Here is a 12,675-nt window from a genome sequence, read left to right as displayed (position 1 = left end):
ACAATGTCCAGATAAACAAGGACGCTGTTTATCTGGTGAAACTATAACTCTACAACTGGATTTGACTTGTCTAGCATGTAGAAGCAGCATAAAATAATCCACAGTATTTCACTAAATACCCCAGAGAATGCTATAAAATTAACAGATATTGGTGTCTCAATATAATGTTTCCACAAAGCAAAACCATAAGAAGAAAACTAGGGTTTATTTTAACCGTTTTACCACTGAACCTCATAAAGTTGTGGCCAAAGAGCTGCTGGCCTTGTTCAAATGCATCTCAAAGGACACAATGAGAGCCAGCCCTGTGTTGGCAGCCAGTCTGGGGGCCATGACCAGTATGCTGCAGGAGGGCAAACTCTGCTGGTGCTCCATAGCAGTGGTTCCCAACCCTGAACCTCAGAGCATTTTATCCTGAATGATTTAGACACTGCTCCTCTTCAGAATACCTGATTAAGATAAATATTTATAAACAACCTATTTCATAACCTTTAGGAGGTATATCAGTAATTTCACTCTGATATGTGAAATTACAAAACAGAACAGCAGGCCCTAAGGCTCAAGGTCGTGGACTACCTCTTTCTGGGATTTCAAATCTTGGATGTAAAATATATAGGCCTAACTTTAAATCAATATTTACCTTAAAGTATGCCTGCTTTATAACCACTTTTTTTTTTTTTTTTTACAGCGACCAATTTTGCAGTGTCTTGTAGTCTGACATGCTGTCGACAAAATGTCGTTGTAATGTTATACAAAGACAATAATTCTACCTAAATAGCAACTCAGTAAAGCAGTTAGGTTAATTATAGTTTGTAAATGTCAGCACAAAATTAATCCTAAGAAAGGTTTTGAACTCAAGTGATGTAACAGAACTAACTGTATGTGTTCTGTTTTAAAGCTGCGAACAAAAATCCAAACACTGCTGCTAAATGATTTCTGGGATTAATCTTCATTCTGTTCTGCTAATTGGATCTCTGTTATTAGCTAGGATGGATAAATCCACATTTGGCATCCCGCTCTGAAGTTCCTTTCCACAGTATGCTCAAGTAAGAAGAGAAAAAGGCACTCCTCTCTTGCTTTTATTGAAAAGGCTGTTAGCTCATATAATGGTCTTTGTAACTTTGCTGTGAGCTACTATTACCAGTCCTTGAGAAGGACAGCTCCTGCTCTGACCCTTCTGTGTGTCATGCTGCTATAATAAACACACACCGTGTACTTTTATGGTTCACAGTCAGAGCTGACGGTGTATAACATAATGATATGGTGGAAATTATGGAGAGTGTACATCTGTCTGCTCTGTCCAGCATTATAAAGAGTAACACAGACTTTAATGCTGACAAGTCTCTACAGATGGATCATCGGGGGGGAAGGTGATTGTTCAGACTTCAGAATCAATCAGTATGGATTTTTTGTTCTTGCTAAAACTACACATGTAAGAAGGTATGTTGCAATGCCTTCTGAGTAGCTAAAGGATAATTTCTTCTGCTGTGTTGACTATTTTAGAAGTGTTGGGTCAAGTCGTTAAAAAATGTGATCTGCAAAGTCAAGATAACTATTTCATTGGTTTATAACAATCTCTCTGAAGAATCATGATTTACCTTTTATATAATAGCTGGGATGATCAATCAATCAATCAAACTTTAGTTGTATAGCACATTTCAGCAGCAAGGCATTTCAAAGTGCTTTACATCAAATCAAACACAAAGATACAATGCAACATAGAATCAACAATAAAAACACAACATAGTCAGATTCCGTCAATAAATTTGCAATTGATTACGTTTCGAATACAACTCTAAACAAGTGGGTTTTTATGTCTACCTTGTTACATTTTGCAGGCTGGGGTTTTCTGAAATTGCCCAACCAGCTTTTCTTCTGCAGTAAATATCTGTATATGCTAAAATAGATCATGACTATGTAATTGCTACATGTGGACAAACTGTTGGAATATTACAGACATGCATAAGCCTGCATGTGTTCATAGCATTTTGAGATCAGTTGGACAGATTCATTCATAAGCTTGTGGTTGCCATGACAGTATTGCAGGTGGAAATAATGGAGCAGTATATTGGAAAAAAAAAAGAGGTATTTTTGAGTGATATCTGACCACAGATTTGGGAAAGCTTTTTAATTCCTGATGTCCAAAAGGGATAAATAACCAAAATTTGTATTCCTTTTAAATCTGGTGTTTCTTTAAAAAGAAGTGTGCTGCTCCAGATTTGATTCCCTGTCTGTTGTGTGCTTAGTTTCACCTTCTCAATGGGGATTTTATTGTCATTGTTGCGCAGACTCAGCATTACCACTAAAATTCGGGCTGCATTCAGTTGCAACACAAAGAGACCTAAAGGATTCTTGTAGGCAGGAACAGAAGATGAAATTTATGTCACGGGAGCTTTGTGGATAAGCCAAAGATCAAGGCAGCTGGGGTGTGAATCCCTCCTAAAATTGATTCGGACTCAAAGGCAAAATATGTCTATATTTTATGACAAACTAAAGGGCTTTCAACTAGTTTTAGAATTTAGAAATGCCCAGCAATTATTGCACCACTCTGTAAAAAGCTCTATTAGCACTAATTGTTTAACACACTGCAACACCACCAAAATACTGCTTTGAATACACATGCCACACATTTAAATCAAATGCCATGAATTGAGTACTTTCATGGTTTTATGGAAAAAGGTGAACCCTGGAGCTCTCCCCTTTACAGCCACTGTAATATTTTTCCCTCGCATTTCTTGAATAAACAATGGACTTCATGGCCAGCAGCATTACTCACCCTGATGCCCAGCTCCACATTTTCTCCCCCATACACCTCCATGCCTTCATCCAGCAGACCAATCTCCTCAAAGTACAGTCTGTCCACCACAAAGCAGCCAATCAGAGCCGGGCTCCTGAAACATTTATAATGAAGATCAGTTTTGTTCGATGATTCCCATACAGACAGTAAGAACCCAAAAAAAAAAAAAAAAAAAAAATATATATATATATATATATATGTAATAATTGTAATAATTACATATATATGTAATTACTGACATTTAGTAATTTAACGTCAAACATATAACTGTGCAGCTTTTACTTACTGGATTGGGGCACTTTTGTTGCCCCTGTGCCACCAGGTCTTGGGTGGATTGAGGTAGCGGCACCAGAGTTCCCAGTCAAAGCCCTGGGCGGACAGTGGATACTCTTCAATCTCAAACGTGTCATACTTGATGTTGTCAAATGACGGGGAGATTATGCGTGTTCTGTCCTCTTTAATTCTCAGCAGTACTGGTTCAGCCCTGATAACATGGAGAAAGATTTTAATTTCATCATTTGCATTTAGTTTGACAAACTTACTCTCCATAGAACATGTTTTAAAAATTATTTCCAATAAAATTTGAAAAAAAAGAAGATATCCACTTATAACAAATTCAATTTTATTAGTGAAAATATTTGTCAGTAAAAGATATTTATGTAAATATGCTAGAATTAGATCAAAAAGCTACTTGAAACATTTAATCCCCAGTAGTTGAAAGGTTGGAGTGCACAAACCTTTGGGGTGGCTATGTTGCTAAAACTAATGGGTGACCTCTCCAAATCACTTTATTGAGTTATTTGAGCACAAGTGCATAAAATCCAGCAAAAAAGGTATTTTTTATGAAAAATTTATGAAAGAAAGGGTCACTCTCAGGAACGACATGAATTCCACTGTCGAACCAGGGCAGGATCCCAATTGTGCAAGTTCAGTCAAGTAATCTCTTCACAACTAGATAATGTAGATATGTTAGTAGTATTATAACAAAGACGATACAGTTGTGAATGAAAGCAACTCAGCCACAAAGAGAGACAGAGAGGACAGCAGATCCTGAGGTAAATAGTGCACAGTGTAATGTGCTGAGCAATATCTTTTTTAAGCAACACTTGTCCAGAGCATTTGCAGTTTCCTTGATGGTAAAATTTTTTTCTCCTAATTTCCTAATGTCAGATTTCAGCTTCTGAGTACCGTAGTTAGGGGTCTCCTATATCATATCTATTAATCACAAAAACATTCTCTACAGACTACGCTGTTATAACAGGTTTTTTTTTATTATGAAGAAATGCAAATGAATTTGATATTGTCATTGTGAATCAAATAAAATCTCTCCTAAATAAATGTAAAAAAACGAAATAAAAAACAGGTTCAAAGTAACTACTACATATTATAATAGAAGGAACCAAGTCTCGCTTTTCAGAGGAAATGTTCCAGCAAGTTTAACAGAAACACTTGAATTACAAATGAGAGACAGAAAAGTGCATCAGTTCAAACAAGTACAACATCAGGCTGAAACCCATGTTTGTTTTGTGAAGGATAAACACGTTGCCTGTATAAGAGGTCACACACCTTTGTGTTGTAATGATCAGAAAAAACAGAGTTGGACAATTTAAATGTGGTTTCGGTTTTCCCGTGTTTGTCTGAGAAAATGTTATCTGTATGCCAGGAATTCAAAACAGTTTCCACAAATCCAATTTCTTGTCGCAAGCTGACATACGACTTTGAACAACATAGTATACATGGATTTTATACATACCTAAGACCATTGTTTCAAACCCATGCTTACATAGTAAGAAACCATAACTAACAGTGACAACAGAAAGTGTCATAATCCATTTTTAATTCAGATTGTTTTAAAACATGCATATGAATGCAAAGTATGATGAATGGATTAGCTGCATGGAACTTCACTGCAAACTTATTCTTGATAATTACCAGCTCAAGGGATTCACCTGCATTTTGTTATATTTTTATAGTTTATGCATCTGGTTGAAGGTTTTCCGCAAAGCACAAATTGGCTTAAGTGTGTGTGTGCAAGTTTAATTGTGTGTGTCATAATAAGTGTAAAATAAACATAAATATTTAGAACATTATGGGTACCAAGAGCATAACATTAATCTTCTCAAGATTTAGTGAAACATGATGCATTATCCTAAATTTCCAGAATAAAATTACTTTAAATGACTGAAGAACTTGTGCATATCTGTTAAACCAAGCTAATATCACTTCCCGCTGCACTTGTGAGTGACTCACCAGCCGACATTGAACTCAACGTGGGCATCAAATAGGGCAACAACTGGGGCAGTGGCAACCCTCCATCCACTCACTCTGGACCGGATCAGCCCCTCCTGCCTGGTGTGCCGCACGATCTTTATGAATCCTGGACGCTGACTGTTTGTTTCCGACACAAAGTCCTGCAGTTTTTCCTTGAGCTCATCTGCAAACAAATCAATCAGACAGAATGTATTTTGCATCAATATCAGCAGAGCTTTTGAAGATTCCCTTCAGGATTAGGTGAGTAAAGTGAGAGTTGCCTCAAGCAAGCCACCCACAAGACATCATCATGTTCTCCTCCAGTGGGCAGTTTTTCAATGGGCAGAGGCCAAAGGCACTCATGCTTCATTGCTTTGATCAGCGGACCAAATAGGGAGCAGCTTGAGCAGACTGCTGACTTCCATGGGGTTTAACAGCCATAACAGGGCCTCTGCAATATTGAGTGTCAGCCTGCAATCCTTTTCAACACATGGCAGATGTCCATATTAAAAGTTTATCGTCATTATTAACCAACTCATACACAGTCTGATGAATCATACCCTGCAAGACGAGGTCATACTGAGTGTTAGTGGAGCAAAATCATCATTTCTGGGCTTTTTCTTCTTGGAAATGTATTTAACTACAATACTGGATTAAACTTTCAATTTATTTAGTATTAATACATATCAGGATTTTTCAAGATATACCATTAGCTGAACATTTGTAGATAATTGAAGGCTGTTTTGATTCTTACAATAATTTTGCAGAAATAAGAGAGTGGCTTTTTCTGATTACAGAAAATTAAATATATCCATCAATTAAATCCATGCTTTATTTGTATAGCACATTTCAGCATCAAGGCATTTATGGTAGAGAGCGCCAGGTGTAAAGTGGAGCACTAGTACTGTTGCATCACATCTGGAAGGTCTTTACATCTATGGATGTTCTTTAAAGGTGGAGTTTGCATTTGCTCCTCTTGTAACTATGAATTTTCAGCAGTTACTCTTCTTTCCTTCCAGAAAAAATTGTGCTAGTTGAACTTTGTCCCAAAATTTACTGAATGATGTTACCAGCGAGCCTATAATTGTGCCTATAATGCCAAAGTATTGAAAATGACAATTTTGCATGACTAAATGTTCAGCACAAAGTAAAGTTTGTGGGACATCAACTCCTTTTTCTTCATGTTTTCTGTCTTGGCATTGCAGGCATACCTTATAGAGTAGCTTGCTGCCTTACATAAAAACTATGCCTTACAACAAAATTTTATTTGAATGATTGACATATTGGTATAACCTGCAACCAGTTAGCTTATTTGCCTGGATTTGTGGGTGTGTGGATGCATGTTTCTACCAGTGGAGGGAACGGGTGCATGAACTTGTCACCTGAAGTTGCAAAGTTGCTATAGCGGTGAGAAAGGCAGGAAGCCTGCAGCACTCATTACCCAAGAGCAGCAAAGAGCAGGTAGCCTTCAGTCATAAATGCAACAGCAGTCCCAGTCAGACACACACCAGGCACCCCCAAAGAACAGCCTTAAATAGAGCTAAGTTGGCAGTGAAGCACAGCAACAGCAGTCCTCTGGCTAAAGACGCACAGGGAGTGAAGCAGACCACCGAACTTCCCAACCTAGTGCCCTAGGCAAAGAAAGCCTGAACTCAGTCATCCGGGTAGCCAGGCATCTGCACAAGCCCCGGCAGCAAGACTGCCTAGCATCCACCAAAGAGGAGACAGATCATCACACTGCAGCTGTAGGTAGTGAAGAGAGGGCCGTCACAAAGCCATACCTACTTCCTGAGTTAGAACCCAGAGAGGAAGGAGGAGTATGTGTTGCGTTTAATGTCCTCCTGTTTTGAATAGCGTGTGTATGTTAGGATCAAGGGTGTGGGATTTTGTGTTCTCCTGTATACCGCCATGACAAAATTAATTTCTTTTTTAATATTTAAGAGTCAACCGACCATCTTTTAATAAAATGTCAATGTTTTATGAGTGATTCCACATCATTTGCTGAATTAATGAAAAAATATGCCACAATTTCAGTTTCATTATCATTTTTAAGGACCCGGCACCCCAAGGTGAGACATCTTCTTCTCACAATGCACATAATGCGATTACTTCAGTGTTATTCTAGAGTCTCTGCTACAATATTTAAGTTTTAGTTGTGTTGATTCTGTAGCAGTGATGCATGGATGCATGCAGTACCCATCCTGCAAAATGTATTTTTTTAGCAATGCCCAAAAACATCAACAACAACCAGGTTTATCTGGTGACCTGACTGTATGTTTCAGTGTAAAATGAGTTAGCTGTTTTTCAATAGCGTCCTGTCATCCTGGGCCCTTAAAGGAAAGGCAGATAGAGTGAGTACAAAGTTCTCTGATGGTCCTAGTAAATTATCTCCTCTTGTTTAATAACTAATGGGATAAACTTTATAGGTGTTGCATTACAATTTTACAAGTTAGAAAACCGATTATGTCTGTGTCTAGACTTAGCTGGGCAAATTAATACACATGTTTACTGCTTTTAAGAATGAATGATTCATGGATAAATAGCAGAGACATTGGGTTGTTTTTCTCTTTTCTGTGCCTGCTGGTTCTCAGCAGGGGTAGGCGTTTTCTCCAACAGACAGAAAGCAACTTGCAGCAGCACATTTTTCTCTTTTCAATTTTTCTAATGTGCACAGCATGAAACAGGTAACTATCATGTTTGTTCATTATGGGGTGGTCAGAATTGTGTTCTCATAGACTTAATCAACCAGCGGAACCCTGTACCAACTCATGTTTTACAACACTTATCAGAAAAAGTAGCTTGTGAAGTCATTTACCTTGGTCTTCTAAAATTAGCTGAAGGAAGCTGCAGAAATTTGCGTGAAAAGGCTGCTGCAACAGATTTAATACCTTTAATTTCATCAATAATTAAGACATCCTAATGTGCTGGGAATTGAAAAATAAGAGTGATGTGGCGTTATGCCTCATAACAAATCACAATAAAGCACACACCATTACGCCAGCAATGGCTGATGGCTACCGCTCATCAATCTTTCAGGACTGATATCCCGCTGAAGCTCCGCTGGAGTTACACAAAAAGCAAGCGAGTTTTCGAGCATAACTGTGCAGCCATGAAATAAATCCAGCAGCTTATGACTGTAAATCTAGCTGAAATGTCATCTAAGAAGATAATGAGCAAAGTTAATGGTAAGTGAAAAAATGAACATGTTATTTTGGTCAGATCAGTCTTGCCTTAAGTCACACATAACAGAAACAAACCACATCAATACTGATTTAGATTCCTGCAAAATATAGAAAGCAGGGGATATTTTAACAATTAGGTTAATACCCATGTTTTGTAATATAGTTTACAACCATTTTATAATTGTACGATTATGCTCATGGAAGTCTAACCTGAAATATGATTTTGTTTTTAGAAAATGAACACTGCATTCATGCATGTTCCTCTGCAAGCATCATCTATTACCATTAGAGTATTTCTTCTCACACAGCAGATGGCAGATCGGCATGGTTACAGGTCTCACACTTGCTTTTTAGTTTGAGCTGCACCACTTGCTTGGCAGCTTCTCAGTACATAAGTCCACCACAGCAACATTTGTGGCTGAAACATCCAGCAGGTACTGGCTCTTCCTCAGCAATCAAACCCACGGCCCACTGGCAGTTTGTTAAAAAACAGTGTGAGTGAAGCTCCAGCCTGAAGTTTGGCTTTGCTAGTTTTGCTGGCTCTGTGTACCCTCCAGCTTTCATCAGCTGGTTTGGGAACAATATCGTGCAAGATATCCAACAGTGACTGGAACTTCTCTGCACACCTTAGGCTGCTGAATAAATGCACATTAGATTACTGCTCTCACAGCAAAGCACAATGTTGAAATGGAAAGCGAGATTCAGGTTCTTCCTGGCAGCCAAAACAATGCAGTAATGAAACAAAAAATGTTAACATTTTGAACAGGACTAACATAAAATTAGTATTATCACCTATTTTTTCATCACAGATCAGTCTATTTTTAAGTGCAATAAATTGACAAAGTTAAAGTGTTAATTAAGAGCCATCAACCTCACTGCCTCCTTTTTAATTAGTCAAAAAAAAAAAAAAAAAAAAAAAAAAAAGCCTGCTTAAAAAAACTGAAATAACTTAAAATACATTCATTGGAAGCAGTGGCTGCCTATCAATCGGTTCTGGTCTCTGGACTACCGTATCTGGTTCAGAAACATGGCACTGAAGCAAAGAGGAGCCGCACCATCTGGAGGTATAAAATTTTAACTCTAATATGATGCAACATGTACTAGTCCAAAAACCTGATGAGATTCCATTCATATTTTACTGTAATATAAAATAACAATTGAACATCAATGCTTCAATGAAAGTTATGAAGTTAGTTACTTGATGCAGTATAGCAAAATTATAATCTTTAAAAAAAATACTGCTTTTAAACACTTTAAGTAAGAAATATCCTCAAAAGCACACTTAGAATAATTTAAATAATATTATAGCATTGCATATGGATGTAACATAATATTTTACTGAGGTTATTCGGTGTGAAAACAAAAATTCAAGTTACAGTAATCACGCAACTTTTTAACAAATTAACCAATTTGATATCCTGATGGCTTGTGAAACCAAGCTACTATTGAATCTGCTGGTAGTTTTGGTAACACAAATGTCAGCATCACATTACATGAAAAGTTAAACAAAATTACTAAAAACAAATAAATAAAATGAAAATGTAAAAAACAAAAACCTTTATGGTTAAAAAATTCTAATAAATGTAATAATATTTGACAGAAACTGGACACAAATCAGAAATTGTTCCTACTGTGCAATAAACCTCTGTGGTGTTCCCTCCCTGCAACTGTTTCTTCTCTATTAGGGGTCAGGGCAGAACAGATCTCCTGGAGCTGTGAGCTGAGTCACCAACACTGGCAAGAAACCAAGACATCACTGACTAATCAGTGTCTATCCTCATGTACACTCTGAATGTGTAATAAGATCTTGGTATTTTAAGATATAAAGTAATTTCACCTCCAACAGTTGATATGCTCATTATTATTATTGTTTACTCTATACGGTGTAAACATTTTAACTCTAAAATTCTCTATACCATATTTGGACTACAGAGCGCACCTTGCTATAAGCCGCACCTAAAAAGGTTAAAGAACAACAAGAAGAAAAAAAACAACAAAACTAGAGCTCACGCCGAGTTTACGTGCAGAGGCTCCATTTCCCTCCTGTACTGCCAGATCGATAGCCCTCAACTTAAAAGCTGCATCATATGAACTTCTTCGTGTGGTTTCCATGATGAGGAGGTCTGAGTTTGAAAACATTTCTCACTTGTGCCTGCTGCTAGCATGTGCTTGTTGAAAATGAAAATTAGCGCTTTCTTCTTTGATTTCCAATTTTGACTTCCACTGATTCACTTCCTCCTAGAGAGCCCCCTGGTGGTGAAAGAAAAATCCACAGAAATGCCGCACCAGGCTGTAAACTGCATAGTTCAAAGCGTGGGAAAAAAGTGCCGGTTTGTAGTCCGAAAAATACGGTAGTTGACCACTTGAAAGACAACTTGGTAATGAATGCAACAAGCTCTGGTTGTTCTGGGTCACTACAAATTCTGTAGTGACATTTTTCATAATTTCCATCTATGTGAGGAGATTTTCTCTGAATCCTTTACATGTAACTTTAAAGATGGAATCATTGTATTCTGTACAGATCGTTCAATAGGTGATCCCCCCTTCTTCAGTTTCCTTCCAAAATTGACCTGGAGTTCACCAGTCAGGAGTTCAAGCCACAGCTTGGAACACTATCCAATTACAAAAGAATCAGCTGGGTCAATTTGCCATTTTCTCCCTTGATGGCTATGTATGTTCTCCTACATGCTAATGTCTTCTGGAGTTGAACTGTGACGCCAGGTGACTGGCGTGAACAAGCGGGTGGCTGAGAGGTTAGGTGTGGACCCCTTCAAGAATCTCAGCAGAGTCAGGGGTCAACAGCCTGACGACATTTAGAGTTCAGTCTTGATTGAAATGATAGCACCAGGCCTATCGGACGCAGTGTGACAGAGTGCTCAAACAAACAGAGTGAAATGCCATCAGCGAAATGTCGCAGTGCCTCTTGGGGCTCTGAAGAAGCTGAAGACGACAACTCTCCAGCTTGCGGTTATGTAACGAAAAATGAATGTTCGTTGCTCGTGATGTGTTAATCTCTCTGTGCTAGAAGGAGAATAGGGGTTGCGGAAACTTTTAGGATTTCACATTTACATTTTTTAATAAACATCCTAAACTGTCTGGTCAATAATAGCCTGAGGGAACATGACCATACTTATTCCAGAGTGTTAAATTAACAAAATTGATTTAAACTCAGTTTCAGGAGCCTCCTGGACATGCCACATTTTGGTCGATTGACTTTGGCAAACAGTTTTTGCCATGTTGATAATCTAATTCCTTGTTGAAAGCAGCAGAGCCAATTAAAAAGCATAAAACTTATAAATGACTTTGGCACTCAGTCATTACCATTTTTAATAACGGCTTTCTGCCTTTATAATATAGCCCTGTAGAGCAAACTACCAGCTCCACTTTTCACATATGGCTACAGGTTGATTTTGTTTCCCTTTTACATGGTGCACTCCAACCTGACTTCTCAGGATACACTGACTGTTTTTAAGTCAACAATCCTTACAAGACATGCAGCGAATGCAGATGAAAGAATTAGGCTTAGAAATGAAGACTCATTGCAAACACCTCATCACCTTGCTGGATTGTTGCGTGCCTCTGGGCAAATTTCCTGGCTCTGCAGCTAATTAGTGTAATTCATCCATCGGCTCAACCCAGCGAACACGGCTTCCTAATTAACATTGAGAGCCTGGAGACCATCAGAGGAGCAAAGGACATCACAGATTTCTCTAAACATGTAAATGCTGATTTCTGAATTACCAAGGTGTTCCTGAATTTGCATCCTCCCCTCTGGATATTTTACATACATGAATGATTAATATCAAGTGATTTCACCAGAAAATTTCATTTTTAATTGACAAAATGTATTTTGACTTTGAATAAGAGGCTAGTGTCATCACTTGAGACACATTCAAACCATCAGCTAGAGAAGTTTTTCAACTAGAAGCTATCACTTTGAGTCAATTGAGTCAAAGGAAGTACTCCTTCACAAAACTTTTCAGTTATTTATTTTTGTATAAAAATATTAGCGTATTGAACAAAGATATTTAATTATAAAAAAACAAATCCAAAACATTTGGAGCTGTCATTGCAGCAAAAGTTAGTTCAATCTATCAAAACAGAGGGCAGAATAGATTTTAGATTTTTATTTGGGGAAAAAAAAATGGTGACTACCATTAATCTTTTGTCTTACAGTTTGAGCTGGACTACCTAAAAAACATAAATAAAAAGTGACGTTTTTAGGTGTAAAGTGACAAAGGTTCAAGGGTTCTCAATACATTTACAAGATTTTGCATACCTGGTTCAGAGCAGATTTACTGTTTAATGGACATTTGTGCTAAAACATGCCAGTATTTTCACAGAGTGTCACAGGAAGTTTAGGAAAAGTTGGCAAAGAGCACTGCATTATTTTGTTGCCACAATCAAAAATGTGCAAGCACAAACTTTTTTGGTTTAAACTGTAAGACA

At 37.7% G+C, this 12,675-nt stretch overlaps 1 protein-coding gene across 1 annotated transcript in view; it reads right to left on the bottom strand.

The window, feature by feature from the left end:
• The window catches only part of galnt18b (UDP-N-acetyl-alpha-D-galactosamine:polypeptide N-acetylgalactosaminyltransferase 18b), an 86,632-nt gene that overhangs the window by 31,469 nt on the left and 42,488 nt on the right, over positions 1 to 12,675 (bottom strand). Inside the window, exons 4-6 of the mRNA XM_044096508.1 lie at positions 5,045 to 5,228; positions 3,081 to 3,278; positions 2,774 to 2,888 (exon numbers count right to left, since the gene is read on the bottom strand). Coding sequence (XP_043952443.1) covers positions 2,774 to 2,888; positions 3,081 to 3,278; positions 5,045 to 5,228 — 497 coding nt within the window. The remainder of the gene's footprint in view (positions 1 to 2,773; positions 2,889 to 3,080; positions 3,279 to 5,044; positions 5,229 to 12,675) is intronic.

This window comes from Gambusia affinis, linkage group LG02 (genome assembly GCF_019740435.1).
Source record: "Gambusia affinis linkage group LG02, SWU_Gaff_1.0, whole genome shotgun sequence".
Classification (NCBI taxonomy): Eukaryota; Metazoa; Chordata; class Actinopteri; order Cyprinodontiformes; family Poeciliidae; genus Gambusia; species Gambusia affinis.
This window is presented reverse-complemented; position numbering and strand designations above follow the sequence as displayed.